Source organism: Anomaloglossus baeobatrachus, chromosome 2 (genome assembly GCF_048569485.1).
Source record: "Anomaloglossus baeobatrachus isolate aAnoBae1 chromosome 2, aAnoBae1.hap1, whole genome shotgun sequence".
NCBI classification, from domain to species: domain Eukaryota; kingdom Metazoa; phylum Chordata; class Amphibia; order Anura; family Aromobatidae; genus Anomaloglossus; species Anomaloglossus baeobatrachus.
Genome location: NC_134354.1, coordinates 210,638,269 through 210,657,185, shown reverse-complemented (window position 1 = coordinate 210,657,185; position 18,917 = coordinate 210,638,269). Strand labels below are relative to the sequence as shown.

At 48.3% G+C, this 18,917-nt stretch overlaps 1 protein-coding gene across 1 annotated transcript in view; it reads right to left on the bottom strand.

Annotated features, from left to right (window-relative positions):
• LRIG2 (leucine rich repeats and immunoglobulin like domains 2) overlaps nucleotides 1–13,319 on the bottom strand; it is a 140,660-nt gene extending 127,341 nt beyond the window's left edge. The window contains exon 1 of the mRNA XM_075335592.1: nucleotides 12,997–13,319. Within this exon, the coding sequence (XP_075191707.1) occupies nucleotides 12,997–13,175 (179 nt within the window). The 5' untranslated portion in view covers nucleotides 13,176–13,319. The remainder of the gene's footprint in view (nucleotides 1–12,996) is intronic.
• Between the last annotated feature and the right edge of the window lie 5,598 nt (nucleotides 13,320–18,917).

Below are 18,917 nucleotides of genomic sequence, written 5' to 3'. Positions count from 1 at the left end.
TTTCCTGCGTTATTCCCTCTGGTATTTCGCGGTTTACCTGCGGTAATGCACATCGCTGCCTGCGGTTTGCAGGGAAGTGATGTCATTATGCTAGGAAGAGGAAGCGGAGCAGAGAAACACACAGATCAGACACAGACATATAGAATACACACACAAATCAAACGGACATATAGAAGAAAAAAAAAAAAACACGTGGGCTCCGCTGTATTTTTACCGTTCAGCCGAGGTAAGCACACAGCAGCGGCCCACTATTCTCAGGCTGGGGAGGGCAAGGGACAGGGTTAATGCCCCCCTCCTCCCGCAGCCGAGAATATCAGCCGCAGCTGCCCCGGGACTGTCGCATCAATTATGCGGCAGTAACGGAGTGTCCCCAGCTCTTCCAGATGCCGTGATGCGGTGGCAGACAAGGTAATAAGGAGTTAATGTCGGCGGATCGCCGCCACTAAGTCCAGGCTTGATCATGGCAGCGTCTATGAGACAGCTGACATGATCAACCCGTAGGTAAAGTGAAAAAAAAACACACACACACACACACACACACACACACACACAGAAAAATCCTTTATTTAAAATAAAACACAAATAAGCCTCCTCGTTCACCCTTTTATTAACACCTCCCAAACACACAGCTCCGGCATAATCCACGTCCTGCGATGCTTGCATCCAGCCACGACTGACAGCGCTGAATGCAGCCTCGCAGCGAGACATCAGAGGTAACCACAGGGCATTTCCCACGGCCGGTAATGTGAACTCACATTACCGCTTGGGAGAAATGCAGCGGTCTGTCCTCTATCTATCCCTCTGTCTATTTATCTATCTACTATCTATCTCAGAAGGAGATGATTTTTTTTTTCCAATGTGCTTTATTGCATTAAATGCAATAAAACACATGTACCAACCCGCACGTGCGGTAATCTTTCAGACCCTGCGGAATTTTCTTAAGAAAATTCCGTTTTCCAGTGCGCACAGGGCCTTATAGGTTGCCTGCTCATTACCGGCGGGCAACTACTAGCAATAGGAAGTAGGCAACGCCCCCTAATGTGTGGTATAACATCCCAGAAAAGAGGGGGGGGCACCAAGGAGCAGCTCCAGCATCTCACTGAATTAAAGTTATTGTGAGAATGGGAAACACCACTACATCTCATCTTTACAGTTTATGACGGTATGACCATTAGATTAACTTTCCGTAGAGATATCTCCATAGAGAACCAGTAAGTCATACAACCAAATTTAGTGACTTTTACACAAGAAGAAATTAAAAAAAAAAATTATATAGTCCTTTTTTGCTGGCTAGAACTTCGCAGAATAAATAAGAAGATACTCAAAGATCAGGCACAGGTATACTGAAGGTTTTCGGTCAAAAGAAAAAAAAAAAAAAAAAAAGAAGGTCTATAAAAAAAAAATAAAGTAACAGTGCTCATAAACCAAATAAGTGTCATCACTACAGACATCGACCGTTGTGAGCATTACTTTCTCCATCAGGTGGGAATCCTATTCTGCCAACCAAGAGGTAAACAAACATAGGGCATGGATATTAGCATTCGAGGGCGGCACTAAGTGGAGAAACTGGACTATTCTTCCAGTGTCTGCTAGATGCACCAAATTGCTAAGGCTAGGTTCACATTTCCGTTGTTTTGCATCAGTCACATGCGTTGCTTGACGCTTGTGACTGATGCGTTGTACAACGGATGACAATAATTGGATTTAGGAAGCGGACTCCGTTGTAAAACGAGAGAGCGAGAATGATCGGCCGATCGCTCACAGAAGGCGGCCGATCGCTCACAGAAGGCGGCCGATCGCTCACAGAAGGCGGCCGATCGCTCACAGAAGGCGGCCGATCAGCCGATCGTTCAGCCGCCGAGAGAGAGCATGCACAGCGAAATCATAAGGATTCCGCTGCTCCAAAAACGTTACTCTCTGCGTTCCTGACGCCCGGCGATCAGTCATTCCACAACTTATCAGTCGGGTGGAGGATGCAACGCACAGAATCAGTCACTCATATAAGTCTATGGGAAACAACAGAATCCGCCAAATGGATTGCGTTATCACAGCAACGGATTATGACTGATGCAAAACAACGGAAATGTGAACCTAGCCTAACATTTCTTTTCGTGACACTGATGAGCCATATACTTTGGGATAATACAGTGACTCAAGGAGGAAGCATAAAGCAGCACACAAGTAATACAGATTCCATACCTGGAAACAAAAAATTTCACCAAATAGGGTCTATGCACATTGCACACTGCACACAAGTCTTAAAAAGTAACTAAACTCTGCTTTGTTTTTAATCATTTTTTTCTGTATGGAAAATTATTACATTTTGAAAACATCTCCCGCAGCAGCTGATCCCCGGAGTTAAGCCTCATTCACATATCTGCTTTTTTGCATACATCAGTGATTTCCACGGATGGCCCTGGGACCTATAATAGTGAATGCAGTGATTCACATGTCCAGGATTTTTCAATTGACTGAATGATCATTGCAAAACTGTGGAGAAATTCCCAATATTGGATTCAGGTTTCAGATCAAAAATGGCAATGCAAATCTATGGTTCTAGAAAAGAAAGAAAAATAAAAATCAGACAGCATGCCGATGCCATCTGAGTACAGTGCGATTTAGAAGGACTGCGAGATAGGAAACTAATAGAGAATTATGACAGTAGAACCAAACTCCAATGAGACCCGCATGAAACCCTAATGGAAAAAACAGGTTTTTTTTTCTCATATGTGAAAACAGACGTCTGAATGAGCTCTTGGTGAGGCCGATGCGGACCCTTTCAATACAACTAAAGGCAGGCAAATAGCCGAGGAAAAGCGGGGGAAGCCACTGGCACTAACAGGCAATACTCAAAAGGAATGAAGACAAATCTTGAGAATTGATTTACAAAAAGTTTCCTAACTTTCTATAGTTGACAAAAAAAAGGTTGACCTAGTCTTTAATGATATTGATGAAGACTTTTCAAGCTCTTGTCTAGTGCCCTCCAGGAAACAAGACTACCTACAGGTACATGTGGCAAAGTGCCGCCTAATTAGACCAACGTGGAGAGATTTCATGCACATCAATATGTCACACTGAGCAAGATAAGCCAAAAATAACAGAACTGAAAAATTCCTATTAAAAAAAAGTCAATACAAACGTCAAGTAGGATTGCCTGCAGAAATCTCACACGCTGGGGCTTTGTTTCACTGCTCTGGTGTGTTTATGTAGGTGCGAATTACTCACAGGCTGACAATTTACAGTATGAACACTAAATACCAGCCAGAATGTCAAAACCACCTTTACACCCACAGCGGACAGATCCCCCAGTGTACTGATCCCCAGCACACACGACAAATGGCAACGGCCAGGATTAGGCCTCACCCAGAGCCACACATAGAACGCGCACCCATTAATGTCTATGGGGATGCTCACATGTCCAGGTATTTTTTGCAGAATTAGTGGTCCGCACCAAAACAGATGTCTGATTTCGATCCAAGTCATGAACCAAATTCGCAAATGCCAATCTATGGGTAGATGATTCCTCATGGCAAGAAGAGAGAGGAGAAAAAAAAAAAAAAAAAACATACAGAAGACATACTCCTGACAATTCCTATCAAATATCCATTTTTTTATTGCAAAAACAAAAAACAAGAAAAGAGGATTCCCTGCACGTGTCTGAACCTGGCCCTATTAAGGCTGGTTTCACACTACGTTTATTTAACATCCGTCCATAACGTTTTTTTGCTGCAAAAGCGGATCCTGCTTTTGCAGCAAAAAACGCATGCAAACGCATGTCTTATTTTGCAGGATCCTGTCACTGGATGTTTAGGGGCGGGCATTGGAGTCATGTGATCGGGAGTGAGGGGAACTAAACGTGCCAGACTGGGAGCCAGCTTCTAACAGCTGCGAGGCTGTAACCAAGGTAAACATCGGGTATTTACTTTGGTTACAAGCATCTGCAGCTGCTAGGAGCCGGCTGCCTGCACACGTTACCAACGTAAACATCGGGTAACTAAGATAAGTGGTTACCCGATATTTACCTTGGTTACGAGTGTCCGCAGCTCTCAGGTGGGGGAGAGGGAGGGGGAGAGACCGAGAGAGAGGGAGGAGAGAGAGGGGGGAGAGAGAGAGAGGTAGGAGAGAGATAGACTGATCACGGAGGCTGGTTGGGCATGCTCAGTAGAGCAAGCAGGATCCTGCCTATCAGTATGCCAGCGTTCACCTGCGTTTGCATGCTGTTTAGTCAGGATCCAGCAATTTACAGTATTTGGACGCAGCTCAAAAACGCTACAAGTAGCGTTTTTGAAAGATGTTAAAAAACTGCAAGTCGCTGGATCCTCACTATAACGCACGCAAACGCAGGTGAACGCATGTTAACGCGAGTCCATTGCAAATGCATTGAAATGAAAACGCATTTGCACTGGATCCGTTTCTGCGTTAAAAAAACGTTCAGGACGGATGTTAAATAAACGTAGTGTGAAACCAGCCTAAAAGAGGCAGAAACATAAAAAAGTGAAAAATCAAAGGTTTCTAAAAAGCTTCAGAAAAACAATACAGTTGAAGTTTAAAGCTGAATTCCAAACTTCTGATTTTTTTCTTGCCTTTTTCACTCAATGACATATTACCAAGACACATGATGCTAGAGGTGTCCTCATGACGTCCAGCCCTACAATTAACCCTCAACAGGCCACATAATTACAGGAGCCTCCAACAGACCAGCAGGTTACCAAAGGTTATCAGAGCGGAGCACCAGGAGATTAATGATGAAAGATCTGCCTCTAGTAATCTCATATCTGTGAAGGCGTCCTAAAGTTATGTCCACATGGGATGGATTTACTAATCATTTTTATCAGTGGCAACAACTCCACTAAGCTGCAGATTTCATTGGGATTCAGTTCTGTATTTTTTCAGGTTCTCTTTAATGTGACCTCCTCTCAATTTTTGGATGTACATGTCCATCTGTTCAATGTGTCAGTACTTTTTGCACAACTTGCTGTTCTCTAACAAGAAGCCTAATGGCAAAATTCACAATAGGTGTTTGACCCATGAATTGCCCAATAAATGTCAGGGCTCAATTGGAATTGGTATTAGGCTATGTGTCCACGTTGCTTTTTACCTGATTTTTACCTGCTTTTTTGCTGCTTTTTCAACTGCAGCGTTTAATGCCGAAATGGATGTGTTCTGCTTTTCAAGCAAAGTCTATGGGAATTTGGGTTTCTTGTCCGCACTATGCTGTTCAAACTGCAGCCTTTTTCTGGCAGAAAATTGGGCAAAAACTCTGCTTTGCAGTTCAAAACGCAAATGGCAAAAACAATTCACATGTCAATTGTTTTTGCCATTTGCGTTTAGAACTGCAAAGCTGAGTTTTTGTCCAAAGTTCTGCAACAAAAAGGCTGCAGTTTGAACTGCATAGTGCGGTCTATAAACCCAAATTCCCATAGACTTTGCTTGAAAAGCAGAACACATCCATTTCGGCATTAAACGCTGCAGTTGAAAAAGCAGCAAAAAAAGCAGGTAAAAAGCAGGTAAAAAGCAACGTGGACACAGCCTTAACGCAGTCCTCCTCATCATGCAGCTCACATTTTCACATCATGAGACCAAGGTGACACCTAACAATTGATCAACAGTACCTCAACATTCTGAGACTTCAATCAGGATGTCTTCAGATGCAAGTGGCCACTAAGTGTCAGAGTGTCATCAGCAGGTCACAACAGAGATACAGGGAGACTGGAAGTCACAGAAACCCAGAGAAGTGAGCATCAGACAGTGATGACCGTTTCATTGTGAACAATGCCCTTCTGAACTGGATGATGAATGTAACAACAGCAGGCACATTTTAGGGAGGCAAGAGGCACCCAAGTGTCACTTCACATCATTTATTGAATGTTCTCAGCCATTAAAAGGTATCACAAGATTATAATTTTGTTCCTCTCACTGAGAACATTCAATAATTTTTGAACTGGCTAACACGGTACCAAAACCTTTTCACTTCACATCATTTGAAACGGTTTACATCAGTGTGGTCTGCATGTTAGATGACCTGCAAGGATACCTGACCACACCACCAGAAACCGGCGTCATCGTCTATCTGGACGAGGGGCAAGTGGGCCTCAGTGCTGTCCATTAATGAAAGTCCATTCACTCTATGCAGAAATGATGGCTGCCAACGATGTTGGAGACGTCAAGGAGAGCGCTATGCATCAGACCTTGTTGTCACCAGATGAGCCTTTAGCTGTGGTGATGTTACATTGTGGGCAGCTGTGTAATCAATACACAACTGCCACATACTTTGTGAATGGTACAGTGACCTACTACTTGAATAACAGTCCAGTCACTGTGCCTCTGCATGAACAACACAGGCCTAATTTCATTTTTATAGATGACAATGCTCCAGCTCATCAAGGTTGCATCATTAGGAAATAGCTGCTGGAGACTGGGGTACCTCAAATGGAGTGGCTTGCACTTTCTTAGACAGGTATCCTATAGAAAACATATGGAATCAACTGAATCGCCATGTAGAGGCTCGTAACTTTGTACATAGACCGAAAACTGATTACTCTAAAAACAATTTTTATTTATAAACATTAAAATTATAAGTTCAAGCTATATTTCATTGTATGTAGCTATATTGGTCAGTGAACACACATCCAGTCGTGCAGAGCTAGATATATTCTAAGGGGATATCAGACTAGGGAGATTAAGAATAGCCCAGTGAGGTTCTTTTTGATAGAAATCGTAATATCAACAAAGATGTTAAATAATGGCCTGGTCATAGATCCCTAGTCCTTCACCTTCCTGGCCGCGGAGGTGAACACCATAATGTTTCGGGCGCCCCCGCTCCTCGTCGGCTATCCCTAGTAGGCCCTAGAACTGCCTGTGTGTCAATAATTGACCTAAAGCCCAGAAAGTGTGGTTAGTGCTGAAGTCAGGATTATTCAATCACACTAGGTGCATAGTCAATATTCAGCCCGACACTGACAGGGTGAGGTGCTGAGGTCCATTCTGCATTGACAGGAGGACCATCCGACTACCATTTACAGTTCTTTGAGGGATCTTTTGGCAGGACACTGAAAACTTAAAGGTGACCTGGATTATGTGCATTGTCATGAGATGGTAATATCCCCTGATGAACCCCAAAGTGGGGGAAACGCATCGGGAATCTTCTGTGAGGTTGTTCTCCAGCAAGATAAGTTTACCCTACTGGGGTTTAATTCTTACAGGTCCACTTTGCAAAGCGTGTTCCGGACGCATGGGCCCGGCAGGGCCATTCACTGTTATGGAGCGCACTGCGTTAGGCCCGTTTCACACGTCAGTGAAAAACAGTGACGTTTTTCACTGGCGTGTAAAACACGCACATGTCCCTGCGTGTGCCGTGAATCACGGCGTTGTCTAAGTGCAATCCGGGCTCCGTTCTCCGTGGCCCGTGATTGCACTAGGAAATCAACTCACCTGCGCCCGCTCCCCCTGTACGTGGTGCTGAATCCTCCCGCGGTGCAGCATCCGGCCGGCGGTGACCCCCGAAGCAGCTGCTTCCGGGTCGGCTGTGTCGTGCATCATTAAGATGCGCGACAGTAATCAGCTGGCTCTGAAGCAGCAGGGAAAACGGGCTGCAGAGGACATCGCTGGACGCTGGGTGAGTTAAAATGTTTATTATTTTAAATGCACGTTTTTTTCTGGCACATGTTTCACGACCACACCACTGCGTGGTCCGTGGAACATCAGTGATGCCAGAAAGATATGGACATGTCTCCGTGCAGCAATCACGCACACGCGGGTACGCTGCACGGAGACACGTGCAGTGAAAAATCACTGACGTGTGAGCAGACCCATTCATTTTAATGGGTCTGCGTATGTCAGTGATTCTGGTACGTTTAAAAAAAAAAAAGCACAAACGTACCAGAATCACTGACGTATGAAAGGGGCCTTAGCGCGTGCTCTGTTGTGGCATTTTTTGCATATATACGTTTCTGCAGACGGCACCTGAACGTAGTCCACTACGTTCGGGTGTCCGTCTGCAGAAACGTATATATGCAAAAAATGCCACAAAATAAAGCACACGCTAACGCAGTGCGCTCCATTACAGTGAATGGCCCTGTCGGACGCATACGTCCGGAACACGCTTTGCAGAGTGAAGGAGGGGAGGTTCGGACGGATGCCCCGACGGGACCTGTGAGCGGAAGGTAAAACGCAATGTGAAAGGAGCCTAAGCCTTTCAAGTGATTTAATATTTGTTACCATAGAAACAAAAAAAGATCACTAAGCCAAAGACTTATCAGCGGCCCCTCGTATAATGTGCTGTGAATACTCAACCAGGAAATTGAAGACTTCAGATATAAAATGGATTTTCAATGTGTGGATGAGATTTCAAAATCTGTCACTGGGTTTTTGCTCCCCCACCTGAGAGCAGCCTGATGCAGAGACTCTTACTGAACTGCCTGATGTATCACTAAGGCTGTGGTCACACACTGCGTTTTTTACCTGCGTTTTTGCTGCAGAAATTTTTTGAGAAATTCTTGTAACCTTTCTGCAGACATTCCCCAGCCAAACCTATGGCAAAAAAAATTAGCTGTGTTTTTTTCTTAAGAAAATTCTTTCAGTAGATTTTCTTAAGAAAAAGAATGAGCATGTTACTTCTTTTCTGCAGCTAACTGCGTTAGTTACCATAGATAATGGCACAATAACGTAGGGAGCAATCAGCGGTAAAAACGCAGAAAACGCACCAAATCGCGGTAAAAACGCAGGTGCGCTAATCCTTCACTCAAGAAATTTTCTTAAGAAAAATCATTTTTCTAGTGTGAACATAGCCTTAGGCTGGGGCCACACGGGGATTACTGTGATCCCCTCGCATGACACTCTGCTACAAAGCGCAGCGTAACTGCATGTAATTACGCAACGTGCGCACATAGCCTAAGGGTGCTATCAGTGGTGGAGGATGGGGTTATACAGAGCTCATGAGTATGGAAATCTATCGGCAGCAGGTTTACTAGTCCACTGGTGATATACTTAATGTTGAGCGAGCATGCTCGTCATTGCTCGTTACTCGATCGAGCAACAGGGTGCTCGGGTACTCACAGAGCATGGCTGAGTATCGCGGACATTCAGATGTGTCATCCATGAAACCACAAAGTACAGACTTGCTGCACTGCATGATGTGTGCAGGCACCACAAGGAGAGCCATCAGTAGTCTCTGAACGGCTCTCACTGGGATTAAAGCAGTGATTTTGGATGTGTAAAAAAAAAAAAAAAAAAAAAAACACAAGTCCTCCCAGAAATGCTCTCTATATGGCGGGCTGTATGTGTGCGGAGAGATGAACTGTCCAATCAGTGACTCCCATTATACTCGTACACTAGCATCTCATCGCTCACCCATCACTAGTGACAATGTCTGGTGATAAGACTGACTTTAGCAAAACCACAGCAAGCAGCACAGTAGCAGAACATCACTGAGGTCCATGTCTCTACATTATTCTGCTCTCGGATGACATGTACTCACAGCAAAAAAGGGGCAACCAGTCCAGTTAGCCCAGGCCAACACATCTAATGCACAAACAGGATGCAGACAAGCCTCTCAACATGATGGACACTTCACAGGTGCAAGGTAAATTGCACACCAGTGGCGCGCATAGGGCACTGTTCACACTTGTATGCGCATGGTGTCCAGCCAGCAACCTATTACCACGCCCTTACTATTAGATTAGGCGGGTTACTCGGACACTACTCACTGCAGCACTTTGACTATGCGGGGTGCAGCCGGGCCTCTTAATACGGCCGTGCATAGTGGAATTTCTGTCCCTTGCGTGCTGCAGTGAGTAGTGTCCGAGTAACCCGCCTAATCTAATAGTAAGGGCGTGGTAATAGGTTGCTGGCTGGACACCATGCGCATACAAGTGTGAACAGTGCCCTATGCGCGCCACTGGTGTGCAATTTACCTTGCACCTGTGAAGTGTCCATCATGTTGAGAGGCTTGTCTGCATCCTGTTTGTGCATTAGATGTGTTGGCCTGGGCTAACTGGACTGGTTGCCCCTTTTTTGCTGTGAGTACATTTTATAATACATTTTTGGGGGAGTTTTTATCTCCTCTTTTTGTTGCTATCTCGGATGACATGGTAACAGCCTGGTGACCCATCAGCTGGGATTGTATTAAAGGGGTTGTCTGAGTATGCAATTTGCATACATGCAGTCATGTGCCAACTACGGTAGATGTGCCCGGCCTTGCTTGATACAGGTGACTTGAGCGAGGCTAAGCACGTGTAGGCAGAATGTGGCCAGACGTATACACATTGCTCGTATACTTTGCAGTCACATAACCACCCGCAACACCGGAGAATCCTGACCGTGTACAGTATGCAGCAAGTATCCAGACATCTGTAGTCACATAGATTGAGCAGATGTTCGCCACAAGACATCCCCTTTAAGGCCATGTGTCCACGGGAGATTAAACCTGCGGATTTATCTGGATTTTCAGGATAAATCCACAGGTTTCAGCATGTACAGACACTCCCCATGTTATCCTATGGGACATGGGGAGTGCTGTGTCCACGCTGTGGATACGTGCAGCCGCGGAACATGCTGCGGATATCCCACAGCCGCACGTAATTACATGTCAATTCTTTCTGCGGAATTACCTGCGGAAACCCCGACCTTCCACTATGGAGATAGAGGGCGGGGCTTCTGCAGGTAATCCGCAGATTTACCGCAGCTATTTCGCTGTACTACCTCCAGCGAGCAGCTGCGGGAAACCTGCAGATATATCCGCAGGTGCGAGCTCCCGTGGGCACATAGCCTAAGATGTGGATATTCTGCACCCATTTCCAAAGCAAATAAACATCATGTAAACATATACAGTGTAAGCTCAGCTGACCATAAGGCTATGTGCCCACGGGAGCTCGCACCTGCTGCATGACCACAAAGGCTAATAGGAAAGAAGCTGTGGCTAGAAGTGGTCCACATGTCGCCTGCAGTCATTGTTCACATAAGACTGCTAGTTTCCAATTGACGGCCTGAACACAACACTGGACACTATTTTCTCGCTTTTCTAGCGCCATAAAAAGGACTCTCAGGACAGAATGACTGTTCAGATCAGAACAAGTGCTTGCTGCACTATGGCGGGCTATCATTTATAGCCACCTTCACACCGGCTTGTTTGCTTGTTCCCATCTATCTCCACCTTCACTTCCTTGATTGACAGCTTTGACTTCATGGAGACAGATAGAAAACCAGCAGTTGGATATAAATTATTCCACAGTGCTGCAAAGACATCCTCACTGTCCCCATCGGGACTCACAGCCTAAATTCCCTAAGAGAAAAGCCTTGGAACATGAGAGGAAACACAGGGAGAACATATGAACTCCTTACAGATGTTGTCCTAGGTGGGATTTGAGCCCAGGACCCAAGAGCTGCAAAGCCACAGTAAATCCCTGAGCCCTATACATGTTCACCTGTATAAACACACAATCACTGGTACACGCTCAGCAGGCCCTATATATATACTAACAAATTCTCCAACTATCATCAATCTAGATCCACACACACGTCAGATCAAGTCAAAGTATTTTAGTCCCTCGATATAAACAAAAAAATGTCTTCACTAAGGGCCCTGTACACATTCCTGGGGCTGAGCTCCCCCTTCCCCATGGGCAGACCCTACTCACAGGATAGTGATGCCCTCTCCCCTATATACACACACACACACACACACACACACATTACTGGGGGCTGAGCTCCCCCTTCCCCATGGGCAGACCCTACTCACAGGCTAGTGATGCCCTCTCCCCTGTATACACATTACTGGGGCTGAGCGCCCCCTTCCCCATGGGCAGACCCTACTCACAGGATAGTGATGCCCTCTCCCCTATACACATTCCTGGGGCTGAGCTCCCCCTTCCCCATGGGCAGACCCTACTCACAGGATAGTGATGCCCTCTCCCCTATACACATTCCTGGGACTGAGCTCCCCCTTCCCCATGGGCAGACCCTACTCACAGGATAGTGATGCCCTCTCCCCTGTATACACATTACTGGGGGCTGAGCTCCCCCTTCCCCATGGGCAGACCCTACTCACAGGATAGTGATGCCCTCACCCCTATATACACACACATTACTGGGGGCTGAGCTCCCCCTTCTCCATGGGCAGACACTACTCACAGGCTGGTGATGCCCTCTCCCCTGTACACACATTACTGGGGGCTGAGCTCCCCCCTTCCCCATGGGCAGACCCTACTCACAGGCTAGTGATGCCCTCTCCCCTGTACACACATTACTGGGGGCTGAGCTGCCCCTTCTCCATGGGCAGACCCTACTCACAGGCTGGTGATGCCCTCTCCCCTGTATACACATTACTGGGGGCTGAGCTGCCCCTTCCCCATGGGCAGACACTACTCACAGGCTGGTGATGCCCTCACCCCTATATACACATTACTGGGGGCTGAGCTCCCCCTTCCCCATGGGCAGACCCTACTCACAGGCTGGTGATGCCCTCACCCCTATATACACATTACTGGGGGCTGAGCTCCCCCTTCCCCATGGGCAGACACTACTCACAGGCTAGTGATGCCCTCTCCCCTGTATACACATTACTGGGGGCTGAGCTCCCCCTTCCCCATGGGCAGACCCTACTCACAGGCTGGTGATGCCCTCACCCCTATATACACATTACTGGGGGCTGAGCTCCCCCTTCCCCATGGGCAGACACTACTCACAGGCTAGTGATGCCCTCTCCCCTGTATACACATTACTGGGGGCTGAGCTCCCCCTTCCCCATGGGCAGACCCTACTCACAGGCTGGTGATGCCCTCACCCCTATATACACATTACTGGGGGCTGAGCTCCCCCTTCCCCATGGGCAGACACTACTCACAGGCTGGTGATGCCCTCTTCCCTGTATACACATTACTGGGGGCTGAGCTGCCCCTTCCCCATGGGCAGACCCTACTCACAGGCTGGTGATGCCCTCTCCCCTGTATACACATTACTGGGGGCTGAGCTCCCCCTTCCCCATGGGCAGACACTACTCACAGGCTGGTGATGCCCTCGGGCAGTGGCGCTGCGGGCAGTCTGCCCAGTCTTCTCCTGCTGCAGTCCAGCATTCTTCCGTCGCACACACAGGGAGCCGGGCACGAAGCGTCCGAGGCCGCAGCAGCCGCCGCCGTCAGCAGCAGGAGGATCCCTGGACTGAGCCACAAAGGACGCGTCATGTTCTCTCCTTCCGGCTCCTGCTCCGGAGCCTCACAGCAGCGCGGTCAGCCCTGATAATTAGCGGGAAATGTGTCCGCTCCGCTGCGGCCCAGTGTTCACCAGTTCGCCCAGTCTACCGTAGTACCGCCTGCAGCTCCACAGATGAGATCCTTCCGTTACGCCGTGCTTTGCGTGTTTACGTCACTGACGTTAGCGACGATTCGAGCGCCATCTTGTGTAAGGGCAAGCGGCGAGACGTGATGTGTTGCGGCCTGGCAGTGCCGCTCAGCGTCAGGCTGAGGAGTGTTTACCATCATTGACTCCTTCACACCGGGGTCAGTTTTAGTTTTTTCTCTTTTTTTTCCTTCCTTTCTCCCAAGAATGAAACCTTCTGTTTTTTATTTGCCATTTTACCGTATATTCACCGCCACACAATATAATGAAGGGGGACAATGCAAGTGTGGTGAAACTGGAAGAAACTACATTCAGCCACATTCACAGCGGTCATTGTACCATAAAGTCGCCATGTCAGTATGATGTATGCTTCAAAAATATTCCGAACGTTCTCAAAACACAAATTGGTTGCAAGGCGCCAGCACGAGGCCTGGTGTTCTGTGCCCCAAGCTCTGGGCTCTAGTGGCTCCATTGTGGTACATGTAGCATTTTGTATCATTATTCCTTTTGCCATTTATTGTCTGGGTGAACCTTCTAGACAAATGTAACTAAAATGTAATTCCGTGAGAGCCATACTCCCCAGGGGGGAGCGGCGGTGCTGGAGCGGCCCAGAAGGTCCCAGGAGGCAGGGTAAGCAATGCTGCGGGCACGGAGGAGGGGGTGTGCGGATGGTCAGCGATACTGCTGCGGTCTCGTGGGGTGTCACGGCGACGGGCGCCATTGATCTGCCTGCTGACTGCTTTGAATCTCCCACAGTTGACGAAATTGACTTCAAGAAAATGGCCGCAGCGCGTACGCACATCGATGCAATGGACTTCAAGAAAATGGCCGCGGAGTCCTATATATGCACACGCCACCTCCACAGCCATCTTCATGAAGTCGATCTCGTCAACTGCGGGAAATTCAAGGCAGCCCGCACTCTGCCAGCGTGCTCCTGACAGTGAAAGCCCACGAGCCCACAGTATCACCAACCCTGCGCTACTACTGCCACCCCGGTAAGCCATATGCAGTTTGTAAGACAGACCCCATTTTTCTCTTAGTTTGGGGGGGGGGGTGCGTCTTACAAACCGGAAAACACAGTATTTTTTTATTAAAGATTTGCGAGCCAGATGCAGCCATCAAAAGAGCCACATCTGGCTCGCGAGTCATAGGTTCTCAACCCCTGTTCTAGGATAAGGTTCTCTCAGCAAAACAAGGATGTAGCCATTTTAATTCTATAGTTATCACCTCTGTAGACACATTATTATTATTATAGCGCCATTTATTTCATGGCATGTTACATGTGAAAAGTGGTATACATAATAGGGACAAGTACAATATTCATAGTATATGGCACTAACTGATGGTAAGTTAGAGGAAAGAGGACCCTGCTCACGAGTACTCACAGTCTAAAAGGAATGGGTGACAATACAGTATCTGAGGGTAGAGATGGTCGTGCGGTGCTATAGAGGACTGAGGGTTACTGCAGGTGGTAGGCTTGTCGGAATAGGTGGGTCTTCCTGTTCATTTGAAGCTTTTCAAGGTAGGCGAGAGTCTGATGTGTTGTGGCAGAGCATTCCAGAGTATGGGGGAGGCACAGGATAAACTTGTATGCGATTGTGTGAGGAGAAGATGAGAAGGAAGTAGAGAAGGAGATCTTGTGAGGATCGGAAGTGATGTGCAGATAAGTAGGAGGAGACTAGGTCACAGATGTATGGAGGAAACAGGTTGTTAAAGCTTCTCCCTTTTTCCTCCAAATGTAACAACAGTCATTATAGCCAAACAGTTCAATTTTAGATTTGTCAAACCACAAGTCATGTCTCCAAAACTTAAAGGGAACCTGTTACTAGATTTGGTGACTATAAGCTGTGGCAACCACCACTGGGCTCTTATATACAGCATTCTCAAGGCCGCCATCAGGGCATTACTAGTGTGACTCCTGTATCGGACCCGGTGAAAAGAGGGGGGCCCGGCTGACAGCCCGGGCTCCTCCCCCTTCATACCTCTGCTCACTGGGCCCCATGGGCAGGGGGCGGGGACGTTGCACTGGCAGACATATCGCGGTGCAGCACCTGCAGTCGCACAGGGGCCCCAAGCGGGAGCGGGCCCCTAAAGCGTGAAAACGAGTTAACCCCTTAGCGACCTATGACGTACTGGGTACGTCATAGCTTTCTGGTACTTAAGGACCCATGATGTACCCAGTACGTCATGGCGAGATTGCGGCCCCGGTGGCTGCAATTGCTTTGCAAATATCTTAGATTCGGGGAGGAGGGAACCTCTGCCTGACCTCAGAAGAGGGGTGTCTCCCCCCCAGACCTAAGGAGGCTGTGATTAGCTGACAAACACCGCTCAACCAATCACAGCCACTGTAATGTTTTAGCCATTGAAAATGGGTGAAACATTGAAATCCAGCCATGATCAGTGCAGCTATAGCACTGATCATTGGCTGGAGCTGGATGACCTCTGTTTCACCCGCCCTCAGCTCTGATTGGAGAGACCAGCCTTGTGACCGATCTCTTCACTCCGTCCGTGGAAGCCAAGGAGAGCGATCAGTAAGTTATAGACACTGTCTCCTTTCAGCCGCCGCCATTGTCCCAGCCCCCACCCTTCAGCCGCCGGCTGCAGCAATCACAGCCCCCGATCCACCGCCACTGAACCCATCTTCTGCCTCCCCTCTAACTGCCACCGCTCTCCCCCATCAGCCGCTGCCCCCCTCCCTCATCTGCTGCCCTCTCTCTCACCTCTCACCTTCCTCCATCTGCTGTGAGCCCCCACCTGCTGTGATCCCCCACTATCTATCTATCTATGTATCCCTCTATCTATCCATCTATCTATCCATCTATCTATTCCTCTATCTATCTATCTATCTGTCTATCCCTCTATCTATCTATCCCTCTATCTATCTATCTCTCTATCCCTCTATCTCTCAATCGTTAAATGTTACTCGTCGCCGGGCCGGTGATGTCGGGTCAGGGATGTCACAGGCCCTGCCTGGCTTTGTGGCCACGAGGTGTACAATAAAAGGGGATTTAGATGATGGTGGGGGAATGATGAGGATAATAGTTTTGTGACGCCACCTGTGGTACGTGGCCAGGGATTAGCCGCCGCTGCTGTCGCTGTTGTAACACTTGCCTGGATAAACAGACTCAGGTAGGATGTAATGGACAGACTAAAGGGAAGCCCCTCACCAAGCAGGACCCCAGAAACCCTGAAACCCTTTAACCCCTATACAGGGATTTGGAATTACAGAAGGCCCTGGAGATCTCTACCCGTGGAAGGCTGCAGTCCGATGAGAGTAGTCGTCAGGCAGGGTCAAACCAGGAACAGCAGAACAGGGACAGAATCGGCAGGCAAAGGCGTAAACAGAAAACGTAGCAGTGGTCAGATCCGGGTCGGGCAGCGAGGTACAAAACAGCAGGCAGAAGGGTAGTCAACAAGAAGCAAGTCAGCGCACAGGAATCACAAAACAAACAGCACATGAGCCAGAATCAGAACTATCTCTGGCAGAGGCCAGCAGACAGAAGGGGGAATAAGAAGGGTGTGGTGTCTTCCCATTAGCTGTAGCTGAATGATGGTACTTCAGCGGGGAGACACCCGCCACCTACAGTCAGCCAGGGGTACTGCAGATCCCAAGATAACCCAGCCAGTGGATGATCGGAGCCTGCGCCCACCGGTGCTGCAGGCATCGACTCCTCTCCCAAGCACCATCCATGGCAGGAACACAGCGTCGCCTGGCAATCGGAGCAGAAGTCGCTGGAGCAGACTCCGGCGGTGACGTAACAGTACCCCCCCCTCCACGAGGGGCCTCCGGACCCTCAAAACCCGGCTTCCCAGGAAATTGGAGGTGAAACCGCCGGACCAGACCCTTAGCATGAATATCGCTTGCAGGGACCCATGACCTCTCCTCAGGGCCGTAACCCTTCCAATGCACCAAATACTGTACCGCCCCTCTGACAATACGGGAATCAAGTATTCTCTGTACCTCATACTCCAAGTTGCCTTCAACCAAAACAGGAGGAGGGGGTCACTGACTGGGTGAATGGGGACACAATATAACTTGAGGAGGGACTTATGGAACACATTCGATATCTTAAAGGACGGGGGGAGTTGCAGACGGAAAGCTGTGGCATTAATGACCTCGATTATCTCGTAAGGTCCAATAAATCTCAGACCCAGCTTAGCAGAAGGGACCTTGAGTTTAATATTCCGTGTGGATAACCATACCTTGTCCCCAACTCCAAGGCTATGGCCCTTGGAACGTCTCTTATTAGCAGAGGAGGCTTGACCAACCTTTGCCTTCTTCAGGTTCTCTTTCACCTCAGACCAGATAGCCTTCAATTTGTCCACAGTTGATTCAGCCTCAGGAGTATCCACCACAGCGGAAGAAAAAGAACCAAAACGGGGATGCAACCCTAAATTGCAGAAAAAGGGGGTAGTCTTGATGGATTCCTGATACTGATTATTAATTGCGAACTCAGCTAGCGGCATATATTCCACCCAGTTAGACTGACGGTCAGACACATAACACCGGAGATATTGTTCAAGGGTTTGATTGGAACGTTCGGTCTGACCATTGGTCTCTGGGTGGTAGGCAGAAGAAAAAGATAACTCTATATTGATCTTCTTACAAAATGCCCTCCAGAATTTCGAGACGAACTGTGTTCCTCGGTCAGAAACAATATTTTCCGGAACCCCGTGTAACCGCATAATATGCCTAATAAACAACTTGCTAAGAGTTTCAGAATTGGGTAATCCGGACAGAGGAACAAAATGACACTGTTTGCTGAATCTTTCCACTACTACCCAGATACAGGTCTTCCCTTTTGAGGGTGGAAGGTCAGTGATGAAGTCCATGGAGAGATGTGTCCAAGGGCTTACTGGGGTAGGTAGGGACTGGAGAAATCCGGCAGGGCGGGTACGAGGTGCCTTGGCTCGAGCACAAGTTTCACAAGCCAGTACATATTCCTTACAATCTTTCGCTACGGTTGGCCACCAAAAATGCCTGGTTACTAATCGGAGGGTATTGCCGATACCAGGGTGACCTGCCAGCACAGACTTGTGGGATTCCTGAAGTACCCGTAGGCGAAGTGAGGGGGCGACAAACAGTTTATGGACAGGAGTGGTTTCGGAGCTTAGTCTTGGGCAGTGATGGCGAACCTATGGCACGCGTGCCAGACTGGGCACGCAGATCCTTTTTTGCTGGCACGCGCGCTGTCGCCACACTGCGCCACTTTGCACTATCGGTGTGATCATGCCGACAGTGCATAGTGGTGTTTAGCAGAGGAGACATTTCTCCTCCTTCTGACACGCCTCCTCTCCTGTGCCGCAGGCTGGTTGCCTAGGAGACGGAGGAGCGTCAGTAGCCGGCGCCGGCGTCTTGTGGCCTCGCGGGAACTGAACTGACTGAGGACGCAGCGATGGAGCGGGTGCTTAAGGTGAGTTTTTTTTTTTTTTTTTTAAGCTGTGTGCGGCTGTGCCAAGGTGTGGGGGACAGAGCCAGCACGGGGCAAACATGGGGAGCACGTGGGAAACATGAGAGCACAGGGGACAGAGCCAGCACGGGGGAAACATGGGGAGCACGGGGGAAACATGGGGAGCACGGGGGAAAC